The 21,751-nt window shown below is 24.5% G+C and overlaps 2 protein-coding genes across 7 annotated transcripts in view; one reads left to right on the plus strand and one right to left on the minus strand.

The window, feature by feature from the left end:
- LOC127287005 (ras-related protein Rab-24-like) overlaps positions 1 to 21,751 on the plus strand; it is a 590,458-nt gene that overhangs the window by 103,073 nt on the left and 465,634 nt on the right. The gene's annotated exons all lie outside the window — the stretch shown is intronic.
- Positions 1 to 21,751, minus strand: part of LOC127286996 (sodium-coupled monocarboxylate transporter 2) — a 415,172-nt gene that overhangs the window by 25,001 nt on the left and 368,420 nt on the right. For 3 of the 6 annotated variants that reach the window (XM_051313674.1, XM_051313673.1, XM_051313672.1), the window contains exon 1: positions 18,347 to 18,555. The exons of 2 other annotated variants lie outside the window; for them this stretch is intronic. In XM_051313674.1, the coding sequence (XP_051169631.1) occupies positions 18,347 to 18,380 (34 nt within the window). In that variant the 5' untranslated portion in view covers positions 18,381 to 18,555. Of the gene's footprint in view, positions 1 to 11,915; positions 12,071 to 18,346; positions 18,556 to 21,751 lie in introns of those variants that run through there. One more of the 6 variants, XM_051313675.1, reaches the window with a different exon arrangement.

Below are 21,751 nucleotides of genomic sequence, written 5' to 3' on the forward strand. Positions count from 1 at the left end.
CTTTCAATTCTGAGCTTTACATTAGGTACTTACTTTTTATTCTTATAATAATAATAATAATAATAATAATAATAATAATAATAATAATAAAATAATAGTAATAATAAAAATAATAATAATATAGGTATATATAATTTTAAATACTCATATCATTACTCCTTTAAAATTGTATTTTACATTTTATTATCGCATAAATGTCAAATAAACAATGTATTTTTTTTTTATTTTATATTCATCAAACGAAATGAAAAGACGGGGAACTTTTTAATTACTTCACATAGTCATCAAGTCACCAGTAGCTAATGAATTACAAAAAAATAGTTTTACAAATGTCTGTCATTATATTAGGTTCATATTAACTTATTATTTTCTCTTCAATTCTATTAAAATTTATTTGTTCCATATTATATTGTTTCTTCTTTTATTTCTTATTTCAAGAGTAATATATTTTAGTAGGTATATACATTTACTATTTATTTATTTTTACAAACTGTAATTTATTGTTTTCATTTATTTTAGAAATTTTCTATAAAATTTATGTTTTTATTTAATTTTTAGAAATTTTGTAATTTAAAAACTTATATGTAAGTAATTGAAAAAATGTCATGTCACTATTTGAAATAATAAAAAAAATTTCTTTTAATTTCAAATTGAATAAAAATTGTTTACTTAAAAAAACTTTCAGAACATGAGGTATACTTTACAAAAAAAAGAAAAAACTTCACAAAAATTTTTTTCATAGAAAAGTTTTTCCGCGGAAACAAATTTTATCCTCTCTTTACTTGTCTTATAAAAATTCCACACCACGATTTTACGGAAGTGACAAGATATAAAAAATATTTTATACTAGAATAAGAGTGAGTAATCGCTTAATTTAAAGTAGAAAAGTGTCCTATTCTTTTTTCCACTTGCAATTTTACAGAGAATAATGGAGTTGGTAGGTAATGGAAGAAACGTGAGAGAAAATGAGATCAAGTTTAACTGGATAAGGCAACTGGAAATGTTTTTAGAATACGATCTTTATATATATGTATGTATATATATATGTTTAGTGAGAGTTACGCTTTTTTCACCCTTTGCGTGATAAAGACAATGATTAGAGTGGGAAATTTTTAAATAGTAACGAATTTATACAGTATATCCAATAGCAATTATAGATATTTATATATAAACAAGGAAAATAAAGATAAATATATATAAAAAAGAGGAAAAAAAAACTTTATACGAAGAGAGAAATTAAGAAACAACAATATTGTAAGTGTCCTGATGAAATGAGAAAGATAAAAAAAACAAACATCAAAAAAAGATCCACGTGTTTAATGTGCAGGGTGGGATTTTGCTATTTAGTTAACCGGGTAAATAGATAATACTAGACACTTACTTAACGTTATTTAATACTCCTGAGAATGTAACAGACGAAATAATAAAAAGTTAATAGAATCTCCAAAATATAATTAAAAAATAAAAAAAAGTAACGACAATTAAATTAAAATTAAAAAATGAAATTATTTTCTGTTTTAATAATATAATCCGATCAGCTAAAATTGTAATTAATTTTAATAAAGAAAATAAAATTTATCAAATTGTTTTAAACAAAGAAAAGAAAAAAAAAGAATTGAAAAATTATTCAAAAATATAATTTAATAAAAGTAAATAAAATAAATACGAAAAAAATGATTTTTAACACGAAAATACAAGTCAGATTTCATGTGTGTAAGCGCAGAGAAAAATTAATCACAAAAATACATAACTTTATGATGGTAATTTAAAAGTAATTTCCGAACTTTTACGGTCATGTGAGTTGAATTTTTTTTTTTTCATCTCCTCACACGGGAATTACACGTGATAAAATGAGATAAATATTGTTGATTCCCTGAAGAAGATTAATTATTTCTTTGTTCTTTCTTCAAATCATTTTGATGTATTTTTTTGTTTGCATATTTTACGATTCTATATAATACTTACAAAAATGAAATTTTATTATATGAAGTTTGTTTTAATAATTTGGATATGCAAATTTTGATAAGTTATAAAATAATCAACAATGAAATTTTTTTAAATTCTGTGTAAAATTCTTAAAAAAAAAAAAAAATTTTTAATTTTTTAAATAAATTATTACAAATTTAACAATTATAAAATTGATTTCTAAAATAATTTTGACAAAATAATAAAATTCTCATTCAACAATATTTAAACATTAAAATAAAATTCTGACCCAAAGCCATATAATGTTAATGATTAAAAATTTTCCACAAAAAGAAATGTATAGGTTTACGATAAGAAATAGCTATTGAAAAATATACAAACGTAAGTTTAAATATTTACTCACATGTATATGGAATAATTTGTTGATATAGTTTCTTAACTATTTATTAAACTTATACACTCTATGTTTGCTGATGATTATTCAACAAAAAAAAAGTTCAAACAATAGAGAAGCAAATTTTTGCAAATATTTTATATTTTTATTATAAACTTGTGTTTTTTTAGAATTTAAAATTACATTTTACAATTATATATTTTATTTTAGTAACGTTTTAACTTGAGATATTATTATTTTATAAATAATAACGGGTAGGAAAGGAAGCATCTTAGTAATTAAACTATATCTTATGAGATATGACGCAAAATGAAATCTATATAGCGTAATTTGTACCTCTAAATAAAGGGCTTTTCTTTGTTGGTAACAGGAGAAACGAGAAATTAGGTGTTATATCCAGTGCTTTTAACTCTTTGAATATTGTACATTTCATGCTGAGCTTCCTTTTGCAAATATCCTGCACTTTGAAAGCGTACAGCGTTAAAATGCAAAATAATTAATTTGTTACACAATAACGCGAACTTTGTGATTTAGTTACTGTAATGAAATATTCAATTATTTTTATTATTACAATTAATTAAATATTCTTATTAATAATATAATTAAATTATTTGATTCTGTTTATTATCAATAAATAAATATTTTACAATAAAAACAATTTTTTTCATTAATTACGATGAATTCATATAATATTTTTTTATGTATTCGCGAATTTCAAATATAATTTCGCTGAAAATTTGAAAGCTTTCGGCTCGTGAATAAAATGAAAACAAGTTCTTGTAGATAAACTATATAAAGTTAGTTAATTGACGAGGAATGTCATCTAAGAGAATGCTCTATCTATAAGTGAACAATGCCTTCAGAATAGTCGAAGTTAGCTCAGTATGCACTCACATAGTATATAAAAAATTTGGAGCAATTTGAGGAATCCCACAATATTCAACATTCTTAATCGATCAATGAATTCTCTATAGTACGGCGCGCGTTCGTATAACTTGTCTCATGCGGAAGCAGCTAGTTTCTTATCAATTTTCTTTCATATACACTTAACACACAAAAACACCTAATTTAGAATCCTATATATGATAAAAAAATATGAAATAAAATTATATTACAAAAATATTTAATTTTTTACAAACTTACTTTTTTCTTTGTTTATTTAACCTTCGCCGGACTGGATACTTTTTATATACACGGTTGACAAGATACCACCCAGGGTGGGCCAAATGTTTTCTTCTTTGTATATTGAAATAAAAACTTAGAATCATTCAGTTTTTTTTCCAAAATTGTTATATGTTACCAAATAATATATTTTATTAATGTTTTGTTGATTTTTTATTTGTTTAAACAATTTATTATTAATAATTTATAACTTTTTCAAATATACATACGACAGTAGAAGAATTTTATAAATTTGTTACCTTTTCTTCGTAGTTATTAATTCAAAGGTTATAAATAAAATAAAATATATAATTCAATTTGCAACAACTATTATTATAAATTGTTTAAACAAATAATTGTTGCTATTTATTAACATTCTTCATAATATTCCTAGAAAATTGCAATTTTTTTCTAATTTTTCAACTTAACAAGCACAACATAATAACACAAAGATTTTATATGAATTTACTATTTAACCAATTGTTTAAACAAATGATTGTTGCTATTTATTAACTTTCTTTATAATGTTCCAAGAAAGTTGCAATTTTTTTCTAATTTTGCAACTTAACAAGCTCAACATAATAAACATGAAGATTTTATATGAATTTACTATTTAACCAATTGTTTAAACAAATAATTGTTGCTATTTATTAACTTTCTTTATAATGTTCCAAGAAAGTTGCAATTTTTTTCTAATTTTGCAATTTAACAAACCGAATATAATATAGCCAGACAGATTTGACATAAATTTACTAATTTAACAATTGTTTAAACAATTGTTGAATTTACAATTTTACATCAAATCTATCTTTTATTATATTCGGCTTGATGAGTTGCAAAATTAGAAAAAACGGAAACTTTCCAGGTGCCGTACAAAAAAAGTTAGTAAATAACAACAATAAATTGTTTAAACAATTGTTGAATTAATAATTTTACATCAAATCTATCTTTTATTATATTCCGCTTGATAAATTGCAAAATTAGAAAAAAACTGCATCTTTCTAGGTGCAGAACAAAAAAAGTTAGTAAATAATAACAATAATTGTTTAAACAATTGTTGAATTAATAATTTTACATCAAATCTATCTTTTATTATATTCCGCTTGATAAATTGCAAAATTAGAAAAAAACTGCATCTTTCTAGGTACAAAACAAAAAAAGTTAATAAATAACAACAATAAATTGTTTAAACAATTGTTGAATTAATAATTTTACATCAAATCTATCTTTTATTATATTCCGCTTGATAAATTGCAAAATTAGAAAAAAACTGCATCTTTCTAGGTGCAGAACAAAAAAAGTTAGTAAATAATAACAATAATTGTTTAAACAATTGTTGAATTAATAATTTTACATCAAATCTATCTTTTATTATATTCCGCTTGATAAATTGCAAAATTAGAAAAAAACTGCATCTTTCTAGGTGCAGAACAAAGAAAGTTAATAAATAATAACAATAAATTGTTTAAACAAATGAAAAATGCAATATAATATTTTTTATATCTATTATTTGACATCATAAAACACTCACAGTGAAAAGTCTGCATGATTTCAAGTCTTTTTGTAAAATAGAATTAAAAAAATATCTGAATCATCCCGGTTATCTCCGTACATACATTGATAAAAGTTATAAATAATCAAGAAGAAATTTTTTAAAAAAATTTTTTTTTACATTTTTTGAAAGTTCTTAAGATTTTGTTCAGTGACTTAAAATCGCGATTCAATTAAGGCAAAACTTTAGAAGATATGGCAATTTCAATTTTTCTGGCCCACCCTGGGTGGGCATCTTGTCAAGCGAAGGTTAAGCAAATTTTTATAATTTCTTTATCTTTTTAAATAGGAACAAAGAATATACAGTTTAAAATTTTTTAGAAAATATCGGTTTTTTTCAGTGAATAAAGTGTCGTTAATAATAATTTTGATGTTAATATATGAATTCGAAACAAAAGAGTATTAAAAAAAAATATTGTACAAATACTCGTCATATTAACGTGGCACATATTATATTACAGGTATATATTATGAAAAATGAATAATTTACATATAGCGTTTTTCCTTGAATATTAAAATTAAAAAAGAAAGGAAATTATTTTTCAATTTTTATGTTTCTTTTTTTCAATCATATATCTCTGGAATTATTTCATCAAAATTTTGAAGAAAAAATTAAATCAGTTAAATAAAATTGAATATTAGTATTTATTATACTGAGTGAGTAAATTAATGAGAATTCATAGTGTATTTAATTTTTTAGAAAAATATAATTAATTTAATTTTCGTGATATTATATTTGTCATAAATCAATGTTTTTATATATCTCTCTAAATCTAAATTATTCAAAATGTTGGTAATTGAATTCATAGCATCATTTATTACACAGCTTAACAAAAAAAATGAAAAATTTTTGCATCTGGGTTTCTATAATGGTTTTTCTATTTATTATGCACCAAAATAAAGGAAAAATATTCATATTCTTTTTAAAGTTTGCTTTTGCAGTAGTTATACTAATAATACTAGATTTTTTAGTCTTTATAGTTATAATAAGGCGATTTAATATTATTAAAAATTTGAAACTAAGCGCGGGAAAAGGAAAAGTATTTTTACATTTACACGGTACCTACAGATGGCTCTCGAGTCGCAGACAACGCATATTATTGTGTACAAGTCTGTCAAGGAGGTTATATCGCTTAAAATGTCATCAAGAGAGTGTAAACATGATGCTCATGGAGAATACACTAAAACGTCAATCGAGAACAGACGAATGTGCAGTGCTGTTCTCGATTGACGCGATTTTTATCGCTCGAAAATAAAAACACTCAGGGCCGTATGAAGGGCCTTACTAACAATGTGAATTCTATCTAGGGGATTTTCACTAGTGGGGCACTGAATCCACCTTAAATTTAAAAATCACAAGTACGACTTTGGCGTCAGTCATAACCTAAATTCTACCCGCTTCCCCACTTCCCTTCAAGTGTTCCCTTGCTCTGTTCTCGACTGACGTGTTCTCGATTGACGTTCTAGTGTAGATTACAATCTCCCATGCATGTACTTTACTAAAGTGGTACCAAGATTTGTCGGAAGTTCATGACAAGTACTCATACATCCCCATAGGTGGCGAAAGATTCGCATAGATACCACCAACGCACGCATGTCAAGAAATATCTATCAGTGATTTTTTAATAACATAACACAAACAGTAACAGAGTTTACTTTTAAACTTTTTCCCACTGTTTTGTAAGATAATATTATATAATTATTGCGAATAAAAATTATACAGAAAGAAATTGTTTTATTTTTTCAAAAGAAATTGCTTAAAATCATAAATTTTCAAAAATACATTAAAAGCGTTATCTTCTCTACAAAAGCAAATTTTTTTCTTCATATTTGTCGATAAATCTAGCATACAAAACACCTTAAATGTCAGACGCAAATTTCATGTTGACTTGTCTTATTGATAAATTAGTTGTTCCATCACTTTCTACTAAAAAAATAGTCATTTTTTTACCAAGTAAATTAGTCAAATTAGTCAAAATAAGCAAATATAACCATATTTAAAGAGTTTAGGTTCTTTCTGAATTATTCTATGGAAATAGAAAAAAACAATTATAAAATACATAAGTGATTATTTTATAAATTATTTAATTATAAGATAAATATGATAATTTTGAATTTACGCTTTTAAATTTTTCGGCAAAAATTATGCCATACTTCTTGCGCTGTTTTAAATGCGCCATAAATGTGAATCTTTACCTATGTCACCGAAAAAAAGAATATTTAATCATATCAATCAAATTTAGTAATTATATTTTTTTAAGGCTTGCAAATATTAAAATTTTATCTAAATTTTGAGGTTAATTTCGTTTCTTGAACTTGATTAGGAGAATTTGAGGTTATGTTTATATCGAACATAGTTTTCAACCCAGTGGCAATCCTGGGGACTTGCGGCTATATTCACAGTAAAAATTCACATTTTTGAGATTATGTTCATATGTTGGTTAGGGGAGGGGTATTTCCCGCCAAAATTTGATCTAAATTTAAGGTTATGTCTGTCGGACATAGACTCGAACCCAACGGCGATATCTTTTTGTAATATAGGTAGATATATTTTAATTGAAATTTAATTTTAATTAAATTTTTTTTAAAATGAAAAATATGGATTTAACACTAAATATTAACAACATCCATAAGCGTGAATCTAGACGAGGATAAGATAAGCAGATTGAATAATGTGGATATGGATCATAGATGAATCGACACATAGACGAGGATCGATGTGTTGGAAGATAGGTTGTTGATAGATAGGTCAGTTAGATGGCTGAATGGATATACACATTCCTAGGCCATTAAGCAGATAGATTAATGGGAAATTGCAGACTCCTAGGTATTGTCCATGGGTGTAGCTTACAATTACGTTAGAAGCAAATTCTAGTTTTAAGGAAATACATCCTATACATATGTTTAATACATACATATTCTCTCTATAGTATATATATATATTTTAACTGGAATGGGTTTAATTGAATAACCGAAAATAGTCTCCAAGTAAGTTATAGTACACAATTGAAACGTCGACACAATACACTTTGTTATTCGTTATATTTATTGTCTCTTAACGATTTTGCACCATATTACAAAGAGTCCCTTGTAAATTTACCTACAGATAATTTTTTTGCCTTTTTTTAAAAAAATACATAATTTTTTCTATGAAGTCAATAAAATTTAGAATTCAATTTATTGCAAATTTAAATCTTAGTAAAAGTTTCCACTAATTCAATTTTTGTTTTTAAATAAAATCAAATGGATTTATTAAATATTTTTAAATAAATAATAATATCAATAAATAATTTAAAAAAGCTTTTCGAGCGAAATTATTTATTGATAAAATTTAAACGGTCACTAAATTCAAGAATAAATAACACAGCCACACAAAAAAAAAAAAAGTTCTGATCTGGGGGTCTGACTATATATTTTCTATGTCTTTTGGGTCGCTGAATCCGAATCCGAGGCCCATTCAACCCCATCACATCAGGTTTTTGAAAAAACCTCAAAAAACCAAAATGGCGGACACTTTTTTGGAAAATTTATCGGATTCGCTTGAAACTCGCTACTCGGGGGTTTTTGGGGTCGCTGATTACGAATTTGAAGTCAGTTTTCAAAAATTCAAAATGGCGGATCCAATATGGCGGATATTTGTTTGAAAAATGCTGGATTTGCTTGAAACTTGCTACTCGGGGGTTTTTGGGGGCGCTGATTACGAATTTGAAGTCAGTTTAAATTTATCATATCAGGATTCGGACATAATCTAAAAAAACCTACAATTTGTGCTATTAAACGCGCGTAATATCTTTAGTTTCAATGTTTATGTTATCACGTCTATTTTACTATATAATGTACCGTCGGCATTTGCGTTACCCAATGTACACCACGTGGAGGTGCCCTGGACGCAGGCACACGCAAGATACAAAGTAAATACGGGTGAATTAAAACACTCAAGTTTTTGATTTCTCAAAAGAACATCTTTATTGGATTCGCCATTTTAAATTTTGTAAATTGGACTTCAAATTCGTAATCAGCGACTTCAAAAACCCTCATGTAACGAGTTTCAAGCGAATCTAATAAAGTTGACAAAAAATCCTGCCATAATGGATCCGCCATTTTGAATTTTTGAAAACTGACTTCAAATTCGTAATCAGAGACCCCAAAAACCCCCGAGTAGCGAGTTTCAAGCAAATCCGGCAAATTTTTCAAAAAAATGTCCGCCATATTGGATCCGCCATTTTGAATTTTTGAAAACTGACTTCAAATTCGTAATCAGCGACCCCAAAAACCCCCGAGTAGCGAGTTTCAAGCGAATCCGATAAATTTTCCAAAAAAGTGTCCGCCATTTTGGTTTTTTGAGGTTTTTTCAAAAACCTGATGTGATGGGGTTGAATGGGCCTCGGATTCGGATTCAGCGACCCAAAAGACATAGAAAATATATAGTCAGACCCCCAGATCAGAACTTTTTTTTTTTTTTGTGTGGCTGTGTAATAAATTATAATAATTTAAATCATTAAATAAAGTTATATTTTTCTCGGATAGTGTTTTTTTGATAAAAGACAAATATATAAAGAAAGGAGAAAGATGAGATCCTCGTTCATTAGAAATAGAAGCCTTTTATATTTGATTCTCTTTTGACCTCGACGATTTGTTGTATATAAAGCGTGCCATTCTTGAGCTTTACATATAATATAAACTTTGGAGCACATCCAATATGTCCGAAAATGCATTGAGAAGTTTGTAAATGATTTCAGGAAGTCAATTAGAAATTTTTCAAGAATAGAATGTTTATTTTTTCTCAGCATATAATACAATATATGAGCAATTCCACGTGAGATTGAGGGGTCTATCCTCCGATTCCTTCTATACTACGTTTTTTGGTAGACGTTATGGGTCTAATTGAGTAAAAAAAATATTTAAAAAAAATATTTATTATTTTTCGAGATATAATAATATAATAATGTTATTGATTATTTAAATAATTATTATTATTAATTATTAATTTAAAATCCGTTCATCCGAAATAGTTCATATAGAGCTCGTTGGATGCGGATTTTGATAAACATTAAAATGGTGTTTTTAAAATTATTCTAATTTTATTTGTTCGTAAAATATTTCATTTTTTATTAATTAATTAATTATTATGTCGAAAACAATAAATAGGATATTCTCCAAATTTGGCACATGTCTTTGGCTCATATTAAGGAATTGTCATGAATTTTTTCAGCTTAAACGGAGCCCGATAACAAGTTTAAAAATTAAAAACAAATTTAATTTTTTAAATAAATATATTAAAAAAATTTAATTTTTTAAAATTAATTTTTTTTTCTTAAACTTTAATACTTTCTGAGGAAAAAACGTTTAAGAAACTTTTTGCTTTGACTAAAAGTGAAAAAGTTATGAATAATTAAAAAAAAAGTTGCACTAATTTTTTAATGCAAATATCTCGAAAAATAATAAATATTTTTTTTTAATATTTTTTTTACTCAATTAGACCCATAACGTCTACCAAAAAACGTAGTATAGAAGGAATCGGAGGATAGACCCCTCAATCTCACGTGGAATTGCTCATATATAATTTAAGAAGAATTTATTAAGAAAAAGAATCACAAAAAATTGAAATCCTATTCAACAGATTTTTAATATGTAATAATTTAGGTATACAATTCACTTAAATAATATATTATATATTAATAATTGAAATAATAACATATGTACAAAGTAAGTATGATAAAGTGATAAAATAAAATAAGAAAACTAATAATAATAAGTAAATAAGTAATTATTTTATTAAAAATAATAAATAATAGTTTAATAAATTCTTAAAATTTACAAAAAAAAAAAATAAATTATGTAGAAAAAATATTAAATATAATAAATTTTTTGTTGTTTTTTTAACAAAGAAAAAACAAAATTTAATTTATCTATTTTTATTGAAATTATGTATATTCTTTTTTAAATTTAATTTTTTCTAACTTTAAATGAAACCTATTTTCAAAAATAACGGTGATGTTATCGGAAGTTCTATATGGAATTTTTTTTTCCGACTCAGTTACTTAATTTTATAAAATGTAAAAAACTGTATAAAATACAATTGACACGCTTTGTACACATAAATCTCATGATCTTGTTGGAGTTTTCCTTAAAAAAAAAAAAAAAAAAAAAAAAAAAAAAAAAAAAACAGCAAATATTTCCCTTTTCGGAGTTACGAGCTTATAAATGCAAAAAACTTTTAACCTGAAAAATTAAGGATAAAAAAGAATGCTTTATATACAGTTCCTTAAAGTCCCGGTGGTAATTAACACAGTTCATAAAAGGACAATACAAATGTATTTGTCGTAAAAAGGAACTGAATGAGAGCAAAAAACAATGAAAGGGAAAATGTCAAAAAAAAAAAAAAAATGGTGAATAAAACGAGAAAGACCGTCCAATTAGAACTTTATTGGAATTAAAATATGGATATAAATTGAAAATAGAGTTATATTTCATAATATTATTGTTTTTAAAATCAGTTAATACAGAAGTATTTAATTGCAAATAATTTAATTATAAACTACTCCAGAATATTGTTGAATTAATTACTCGATTAATTAATAAATAGCCAACTATTAATTTATGAATTTGAAATTATATATTAAATTAAATATTGATTAATAAAAAATTATTCAATTGGGAATTAATTATATTAACGAACTATGTTCAAATCAAAATTAATTATTAATAATAATAATTAATTAAAAATTATTATGTATAATGTAAGGTTTTGAAAATCAATGTAAAGACCTACTAAAAGGTGTACGTGTAAATAAATATAAATAAAAAATAATTAAAAATGCGAAAATTTATTGGGATATTTAAAAATTATTCAATTAAAAATTATTAAAATATTTCTCTATACCTTTATTTTTGAGAACTTTAATCCACGTGTCAATTGCACCTATAAATAACCACAATTACTATTTTTATGCTAAATAATCTTTCAACTCAATGTACGTGAGTGAGAGTCAACTATGAACTAAACAGTCAGGAAAATAAATTTAGCAACAAAATCACCTGCTCTTAGTCACGTATTATCTGTCCTTCTCTTTCTCTCTCTCTCTCTCTCTCTCTTTTTTTTTCCTTTCTTTCATCAGTACGTATATATGAATCAAAATGACAGGAAAATTTGAGAATAAATAAATTTTATTGTTGACGATATGAAAAAAATAAAAAATAAAAAAAATAAAAATTGGTAGTCTGAATAAAAACGAAATTTGGTTTTTGTTACTTCTATATAAAATTGGGACAACACAATTTTTGTTGATGGCAGAAAACAGCTTTCTCAATGAACAAATTAATATAAAAAACTATTTTAGTGGGATAGGTATAATGTGAAGAAAAAAAAAAATGATCTGCAAATTGTTTTTCATTCCATGAACTAGTTTTTTAAAAAATTAGTTAATCCGGTCGAGGATCGCTGATGCGACATTTCTTGGAAAATAGAGAAAAATTAAACTGAAGTAAAGTTATTATTAACATTTAATGATCTTATTATATTGAAAATAACTGATGTAAAAATAAACGGCAATTATCAGTTGAAAAATAAGGTCTTTATTTTTATAAAATCATTTAAATTTAACGAATATAAAAGACAAGGATAATTTATTCATTTTGCACTCTATTTTTCTTGAAAATTTTCATTTTATCATAAATTATTTGTTTTCTTTAATTATTATTTTTTTTTATTACTCCATCTATAGTTATCCTAAAAGAATGATATAAATTCATAAATATTTATATAAAAATTGAAGTTTAAAAAATTTTAAGATTCCATTTAATTTTTAGCATATTAAAAATGACTGAATATAATTTACTGCGTATTCATACCATCGGGAATTCGTTTTTGAAAAATGTTTAAAAAATTGTTATAGTTTAAAAGGATAATAAATATCGAAACGAAAGATCAGTGTCACGTACTAGTTATAATTTCAAGCAATGCACATGTGCATGTATCTAAATTTCCCAAGGCATTGGAACATTTTATGAATACTAATATCTAAAGCGACAAAACTATAATATAAAATAAATAAAGCGAAAAAATGTAATCGTCATTTATTGATAAATTTTTATATATATATATATATATATATATATATTTATATATATATATATAATATTATATTTAAACAAATTGTGAGTTACGAAATAAAATTCTAATTATTCTAAAACAAAAATTTTCAAAATTTCCGCTCATTATATATATTAAGAGTAATTAAAATTTTATTACATAATAATTCGTAAATTATGTAAGTATACTATAATAATATATTAATATAGTACCATCAGTATTGTACAATTTTCGAGAAATTCACGTAATATACAAATTTAGCTTTACCGCTTATCAGACACGTGGAACTAGTAACTTTGAATGAGATTATCACTTAAAATTTTATGATATAATAAAAACTAAGAATATCCAAATGCGTAAAATATACTTCTAGGACTGTATGTGCTATATATATATATATATATACAAATGCGAAACGAAATTTTCATCCGGTACTTTGTGATAAACAGAACGAATGTGAATTCATACATACATATATGATTTTCAAAAATAAAATTTTATATTCCAAGTATCTAATATGAATTAAAAATTTTTTTTTCAAATAAAAAATTTAATACAAAAATTAATAAAAGCGAATGCGAAATGTTTCAATACACATGCTTTATTCAGACGATTTTTGATAAAAATGCTAATTATCCTTGAGAATGACGTTGAGATATATTATATACAAGTTTTTTATTCGAAAATTATTCTACGAGAAATTTTTTCTACTTTATTTATTTTTATTTCTTTATATAATATATTAATAATGTACATTAACTGGAAAATTTCTTTATTTAAATATAAAATAAACTAACTAAACATTATTAATTAATTAAAATTTTAATTGACTAACATTAATATTTTGAGAAACGTTTATTTAAATAAAAAAATATTTGTTTAGATGGAATAAATATTTTTATTATAATGTCAGGATCAACATTTTTTATTATAAATAATTGATTAAAATAATTTATTATTTACAAAATAATTGTAATAATTTAATGAACTTAGAGAAATAAAACACACGATAATTATCTGTATGTTAAATTTATTAAGCTGTTCCTGAATGCTATACATATCTATGAAATATGCGTTTCTTGACTGTTTACTCGGCTTCGTATATAATTTGAAACCTGTTTTTCCATTGCATACATTAAAGAACGGCCAGTGTCCGCTTAATATGTTCATAAAAATAAATTAACAAAAACTTGAGAAGTTTTTATTTAAACCGCCGAGAAGAAAAAAAATCATCCCGTCGATTATATATATATATATATTTTTTTATTTTTTTTATTTATATATTATATATGCTAAAAACCCTATTAAACACCACGGTAAAGTATATAATTAATTGTTTAAATATAAATTTAATTTTTCACTTTTAAAAATAAAAAATAAAATAGAAAATTTTTCCTCGCAATATTTATAAATGAAAAGTCACTGTAATTCATATTGTGGGAAAATAATTATTTAAATCTATATAAAAATATAAAAGTACATTATTTTATAATTATTCGATGTTTTTATGTGCGCATATTTAGTTTTGCCTACTTTTGGCTCAATTGAATTCTATATGGCCTCTATATATCAATCCACTTTCAAAGTCGTTCATGGAAAATATGTTGCTATTAAAATCCATAGATTACTCTGACTATACTTTGCAGTAGGTCACATGTGCGTAACGCGCGTTGTGACGTTCTATAAATAGATACATAGCAATTAAGTTGTTTCCATAAAAAAAAGAGAGAGAAAAAAAAAATGCAATCACTAGACGATATATTTTCTATCATCATCATCCTCATAGCGGTTGTGAATTATTGCTACTAACGGGAGAAAGTGGCAAATAATTTAGTTTCGAAAATTTATCAACATTTCATCTTTATATATTGACAAAAATGAAAAAAAGTAAAAAAATATGAATGTTTTTTAAATAATTTTTAATTTTACGCACTTTAATATTATAAACTAATAAACTATAATAATTAGTCAACAAAAAAAATGATAACATTTTAATAGAATATTTGTTCTCTTTTTTTTTAATTTTTGGTTTATAATTTTTTGTTTTTCAAATTATAATTGTTAATTTCTACCCTTTTGTATGACTTGTAAATAAATAATTAATTTTTGGAGTTTTCAACATTATTAATTGCATTATATAGAAATATAAATATAATTATTAATATTGTGGATTTTAATCACAAAATAGTAATTATTTTTCATTCCTATATTATTAATACATTAATATGAACTGTAATTATTACAATAAGTAATTACAGTAAGTAATAATTACTGTAAATTGAAATAATTACTATACCTTTTAATATAATAATAAAACTGAGAATATATTTGAAATATATAAATTATTAAACAAATATTAATAACTCAAATAACTCTCCTTTATGGTACATCGTAATATTTATTAATCCATAACTAAAGTCATAAAATTAATCTATAATTATAAAATTATAGATTAATTAATTAATCTTACATATAACGTAGTAGGAAAAAGAAAGTTATCAATATTAACATGTTAATTTATGAAAATAAATCTTATTGCAAATGCAGTAAAAAGAAAAAAAAAATTTTCAATCGACCTCTGAACTCGACTATTGGAAAAGTAAGCAGTGAATAGATTTTGATACGTAATCGGAAGCAGAGCCGAAGGTTAAGTAAAGCATTCACCTTTTCATTTAAATCATATATATATATATATATATACCTATCTGATGGAACATCTTTGATATAAAAATTATATTACATAGGTACCTATATTCAATGCACTTTCAATTTTTATTAAAAAAAAAAAATTTTATGCCATTTTTAAAATTAATTAATTTTTATAGAAATAAATTTGAGATATACTATGAGTCAAACCACGTCAACCGTAAGTAAAATTTTTTTCGATTTTTGGAAAAATAAAAACAATTATGAAAATCTACACAGAAAACTATAAGGTATTAAAATAAGCTGCAACGCTTATTATTTTAATCTAATTTTGCTTATTTTAATACCAAAATGGATTAAAATAAGAAAAATTGGATTAAAATAATAAGCGTTGCAGCTTATTTTAATGCCTTTTAATTTTCTGTGTATATAGCTTACAACAAACCAAAAAAAAATCTTTCAACCGTTTATTAAAATTTTAAATTTTTATAACCTTTTTTTATAATAACAAATTTTTGCATCATTTTTTTAAAAAATTAAGAACTCAAAATTTGTTTGATAAAAATTATTAGCAATTTTTTCGGTAGTCAATAAATATCCACTCTTTAAAATAAAATTGATTGTGAAACAAAATTTTCGAATTTTTTTTTTAATTTTTAATAACAATTTTATAAACAATTTGCATTTTTTATACTTTCTATAGCAAGGATTAGAATGAAATTTATATGTAACATACTTTAGACTATTGTCTTTACATTCTTGAAATAGTTATTTATGATACAAGTACGTAAAGTGAGTGATTATACGAGTATGACGTTTGCAGCACGAGACGAAGCCGAGTGATGCAAATCACACGAGTATAATCAGATTTACGCACGTGTATCATACATTTTTTGCAACACCCACCTCTAAAGTTAAGTACCTATTATGAAGAATTCCAACTCTCTATTAGAATAATTTCGTTTGTATAGAATTAAAAAAATCAATTGAAGATCAGGAAAAATATCATTAAGCAGGAGTGTATAATTTTAATAGTAAAGTTCGTTTTTTAATTTTGTGGTTTTGTATGGTCTAAAACAATCCTTATATTATGTGAGAGAAATTTCGGTGCGTAAAGTAAATTTCAGTGTGTAAAGTAATATTTCAGTGCGTACCCGAGGCGAAATTTGAATCCTCTTTAGCTTCCCTTAGAACCTAAATAGGCCCTCTTTACGATCTTGTAGACTCCCGTAGGCCCTCCTTTGAATCCAAACGTGGAAGAAAGGTAAATTTGCGACTGGTTGAGGAAGCTAAAGAGGGTCTAGTTCGATTAAAAAAGTCCAAAAAAAATGCAAAAAAAAACTCTTTTAATTATTTTGATTAAAGCAAAATGAAGTTTTTCTTCACACAATATTTCTTTAATTACCCTTTAAAAACTGGAATTAACATATTTTGAAGCGTTTTCAAAAAATTAATAGAATTAGAGCAATTTCAAAATTTTCAATATTTTAATCAATTTTTATACCCTACTTTGAATCCAAACGTGGAAGAAAGGGAAATTTGCGACTAGTTGAGGAAGCTAAAGAGGGTCTGTTTAACCCTACTTTACTCCTTGTAAATTAGGGCTTAAATTTCGCCTCGGGTAAAGTGAATCACTTTACACACCGTTTGAAAAAGAGCTTCTTTACACACAATTTTCGGTGTGTAAAATTTAACTTTAGAGGTTAGTGTTGCAAAAAAAAATTTGTTTTTTCAATTATAACCGCGGAGTTCCACTTGAAAAGATTCCCCGGAAAGTGCCTCCTGGAGGTTCTATCAGAATTCCGACGGAACTTCCAACGTAATTCCGACGGAATTCCGATTAATTTTTTTTTCAAAATTTTTAGAGTCCTAATTCCATCGGAACTCCGTCGGAATCCCATCGGAAATTCTTTGGAATTCCGACGGAATTACGTTATAAGTTCCGGCGGAATTCTGATAGAACCTCCAGGGGGCACTTTCCGGGGAATCTTTTCAAGTGGGAATATTGAATTTTTTTTTTGCGCCTTGTACCGTCCGTCCGAGCGCAGACTATAGCAACGGCGCGGCGTTGCTGTTGCTTGTCTATACGTTTTTCAATTAGCACGTGGTTTTACATAAACAAATTACACGAGAATAATATTGTTTTCTACAATGTACATTTTTTAAAATTGTGTTCTGTTTTTACAGTGTTTCTTTTTTTAATAAGTAATTATAATTTAATATAGTTTTTATTTAGACAATTGTCTAAAATATGTTACATATAAATTTCATTCTAATTCTTGCTATAGAAAGTATAAAAAATACAAATTGTTTATAAAATTGTTATTAAAAATTAAAAAAAAATTCGAAAATTTTGTTTCACAATCAATTTTATTTTAAAGAGTTGATATTCATATTGACTACCACAAAAAAACTTGGTTTGGCTCTATACATTTTTTTTCAAATATCCATTATTATTATTAAACAAAAACTGACTTTAATGTATCTTCTCAGAAAGAATATTTTATTCGTTTGGAGAAGATGCCAGCTGGAGTTGAATCCAAAACGATAGAATCAATCTTTTTTAGTGTACTCACCGGAACTTGGCGATTTTGTGGTATAGGCGTACATAATTCAACACTATTTCAAAAAACGGACTATAGCCAACTAAAGAGAGATATCGTTTTATGATAAAACTATATCTTTTGCCAATGACGCAAAACAGATACTTTTTTTTCTCGATTTTATTTTTTCTTATGAAATTGACAATATTACTTGAGTGGAAAAGAAAAATTAAATAATTAATCGATGATCACTTTTAATTTGTTCCCGTAGTCTAAGTACTTTCAGCACATAATAATCGGTGAATTTTTTCTTTTACTTTAAATGAGTAAACTTGAGATAATAAATACCTGCGTCATTCGATATCACATGAGTATGAGATTTTGAAGATAAATTCTAAAAATAATACATGTTTGTTGCACATTCTAATTAGAGAAACCGAATCGCATGCATTTTAGTTTTTGCTGATTAAAAAAATTGACAAAGAATTTTGCACGATATGTCATCGTCAAGCGAACAGAAGATTATATATTCAGCGAAATATTTTGTTGATTTGAAAAAAAAGAAATTCAATTACGTATAGTAAGGAATTTAAAAAATTTTTATTAAATATTTTATATATGTTATAGCAAAAAAAAAAAGAAAAAAAGTTATAAATTTTACACTTAAAAAAATGAATGACTTTTCTATCATAAAAAAGCGTAATATAAAAAATTATTTGAAAATTAAAGTAATCCTCTTAAATAATAAAAAAGAGTATATACCGTGGCTAATTAATTGTAGTAAAAAAAATTAGTTTAATACTTCTTGCACATGTTTTCTACTAGACGAGAAAGTACAATTTCATGATTCTCCTAAGTCTTATCAGTGTTTGTATAATTATCTAATAATTTATATGACGAATCCAAATGGAAATATTATAATGTCGATATAGAATTTGAATTAAATTAATTTATCAAAAGATTTTTCAAGCATTGTATATAATAATAATAATATAATTATATTCGTAAAAATCAATTTTTTAAATGAACTGCATCGTTAAACAATGATTAATGTAAAAGAGAAATAGATTATTGATATCAGTTGCAATCAAATGGCTATTAAAGATATATATATATATATAATCAACATGTTTATCAAAAACCAATTTTCTATGAATTACCAAGAATAATTCACTGAAATGTTTGTTTTAAAATAAAATAAACTAATTCATATCTAGAATAGGGCGCAGAATTAAAAATTTAAAAAATGTTAATTAAAATAGTGAAATGTAATTATAACAAATCTTATGTAATTAAAATAATTAAAAATAGTGTAATTTAATTAAAACAATATAATTTAATAAAATCTCTAACAAATAAAGTAATACCATTTTTTTAATAATAATAATTAAACACAACATTCATAATTATTATCCAGCAAGAAGTTATTATACAATGCATGATTTTTATATATTTAAAAACACAACAAAGCCACAGGTTTTAAACAATGGTCCTTTATTTATCTTTCTTCTACTCAATGTAAAGTTACTTGTCCCGCGGCTGTTTTTAATTCATTTCCACGCTTTTCATATTCCACACGTGGAATGAGTTTCAAATTTAATTAAAACAGTCTAAACACAGTAGCTATTAAATAAACCCATTTCCATAAAAATGTCGCGTTAACAATGACAAATAACATAAACATTCGAAATACAATTATTACCAATAAAGTATATAAAATATTCAAAATATATTATTTAAAAATCACGTCTTGTTTTTTTTTTTTTATCGAATATTCCAGTAATTTTTCATTTAAAAGTAGAAAAAGTAACATATGTCAAAGGTTAATAAAATAATACCTTCTCATGTGATGAGAATGTAAAAATATTGAATATAAGAATTTACTCTTTTAAATTATAAAATAAATAAATATTAATTATTATTTTTCTTTTTGTTATAAGTGATATATATATATATATAAAATAAAATAAATGGAAAAGAAAATTACAAATAGTAACGCAGAAATCTTACGCGAATTCATATATAAAAGCTTTCGACCATCAAGCTGCGATAAATTTGAATGAAGAACTACAAAAAAGTACTCGTAAATTGAACGCTGACGGTTATGGAATGATGCCGACGATGTTTACATACGCTTTTAGGCGAAGATTAAAAATGCCAGTAGTTAGCATGCTGAAAGCTTGATTCTCTTTTCTTTGCTTTACTCATTTTTTTTTGTCCGAGCGCATTTTAATCAAAGTACATTTGTTAATTTTATGGCGTTCCGGAGAGAAGATTAAAAACGACAATTTTTAACAAGGAGGTGAGAATATCACGAGAATTACTTCATAAATTATATTACGGCAAAATATGTGTAAGTTTTATTATTCATTCTTTCCGGTTTTATATATAACTAATTTTACTTTTTTTTTTTCTTTTTAAATAATAACTATACAGAGTATTGTGGTGAAGAGATAATTTTTTATAATAATAATTTTTTTCTCAAAAAATAAAAGAAAAAAATTTTTTATAATAAAAAATAAAAAAAATATTAATTAATATAGTTAATGAATATAAAATTAGAATTTTATTATTCTTGTCCAATATATAAACATTTTTTATACCAGTCGACAAATATTATTTGTTTACTAATTTTTTTTTAAGTAAATTTTTTCAAAAGACTGGAATGTATACGATATATTATTAGTTTGACAATGTTGCTGAAAAATCAAAAACTGAGAGACAATGGCAATTTTTCAAATATTTAAAAAATTTTTTCCCAGGGTCTGTCGTTTTGTTCAGATACACTGAAACTCATTGAAAACTAGACACAGAATTGTTTTCGCCAAAGGGCTTTACAATTTAGCTTGTGTATTACATGGTAGAAAAATGCATAGATCCCTCGGGAAAAATATATAGTGTGGAGAGAGAGAGAGAGAGAGAGAATAGCAAAAGTGCCCTGAAGCTTATTGAATAAAATATTTTTAAAAAGACATTTCTGCACATTGTGAATATTTCACATTTTAGAAATGACCGAAATATTTTGCATGATCAGATAACAGACATTAATTTTTCTTTCGATATAAAATCGGGGAATGTTTTATTTATTAGATTAAAAAAAAGTTTCATAGATCAGATAAATGGTTTTCATATAAATATATGTATATATATAAATCTTCTATCAATGAAAAAAGTTGTTTCAAATTACGTTAATTATTATCATTCCATCTGATTCCATCAAATTCTGTTATCTTTTTGTCATTATATTTTTGAATACATACATTCAATAAATTCATATGTATGAACTTTTGAAATTTATTTAATTAGGTGAAAAAACATCAATGCGTCAGTGAAAAAAAAAGTTATAAATAACTTAAGGAAATCATTATAAAAGTAATTCAATAATTTTGTTTTTATGAAAAAAGTTTTTAAGAACTAGACTTATTTTGCTTTTAGAAA

This window comes from Leptopilina boulardi, unplaced genomic scaffold, assembly GCF_019393585.1.
Source record: "Leptopilina boulardi isolate dan_hultmark-lab unplaced genomic scaffold, ZJU_Lbou_2.1 LbouV2_367, whole genome shotgun sequence".
Lineage (NCBI taxonomy): Eukaryota > Metazoa > Arthropoda > Insecta > Hymenoptera > Figitidae > Leptopilina > Leptopilina boulardi.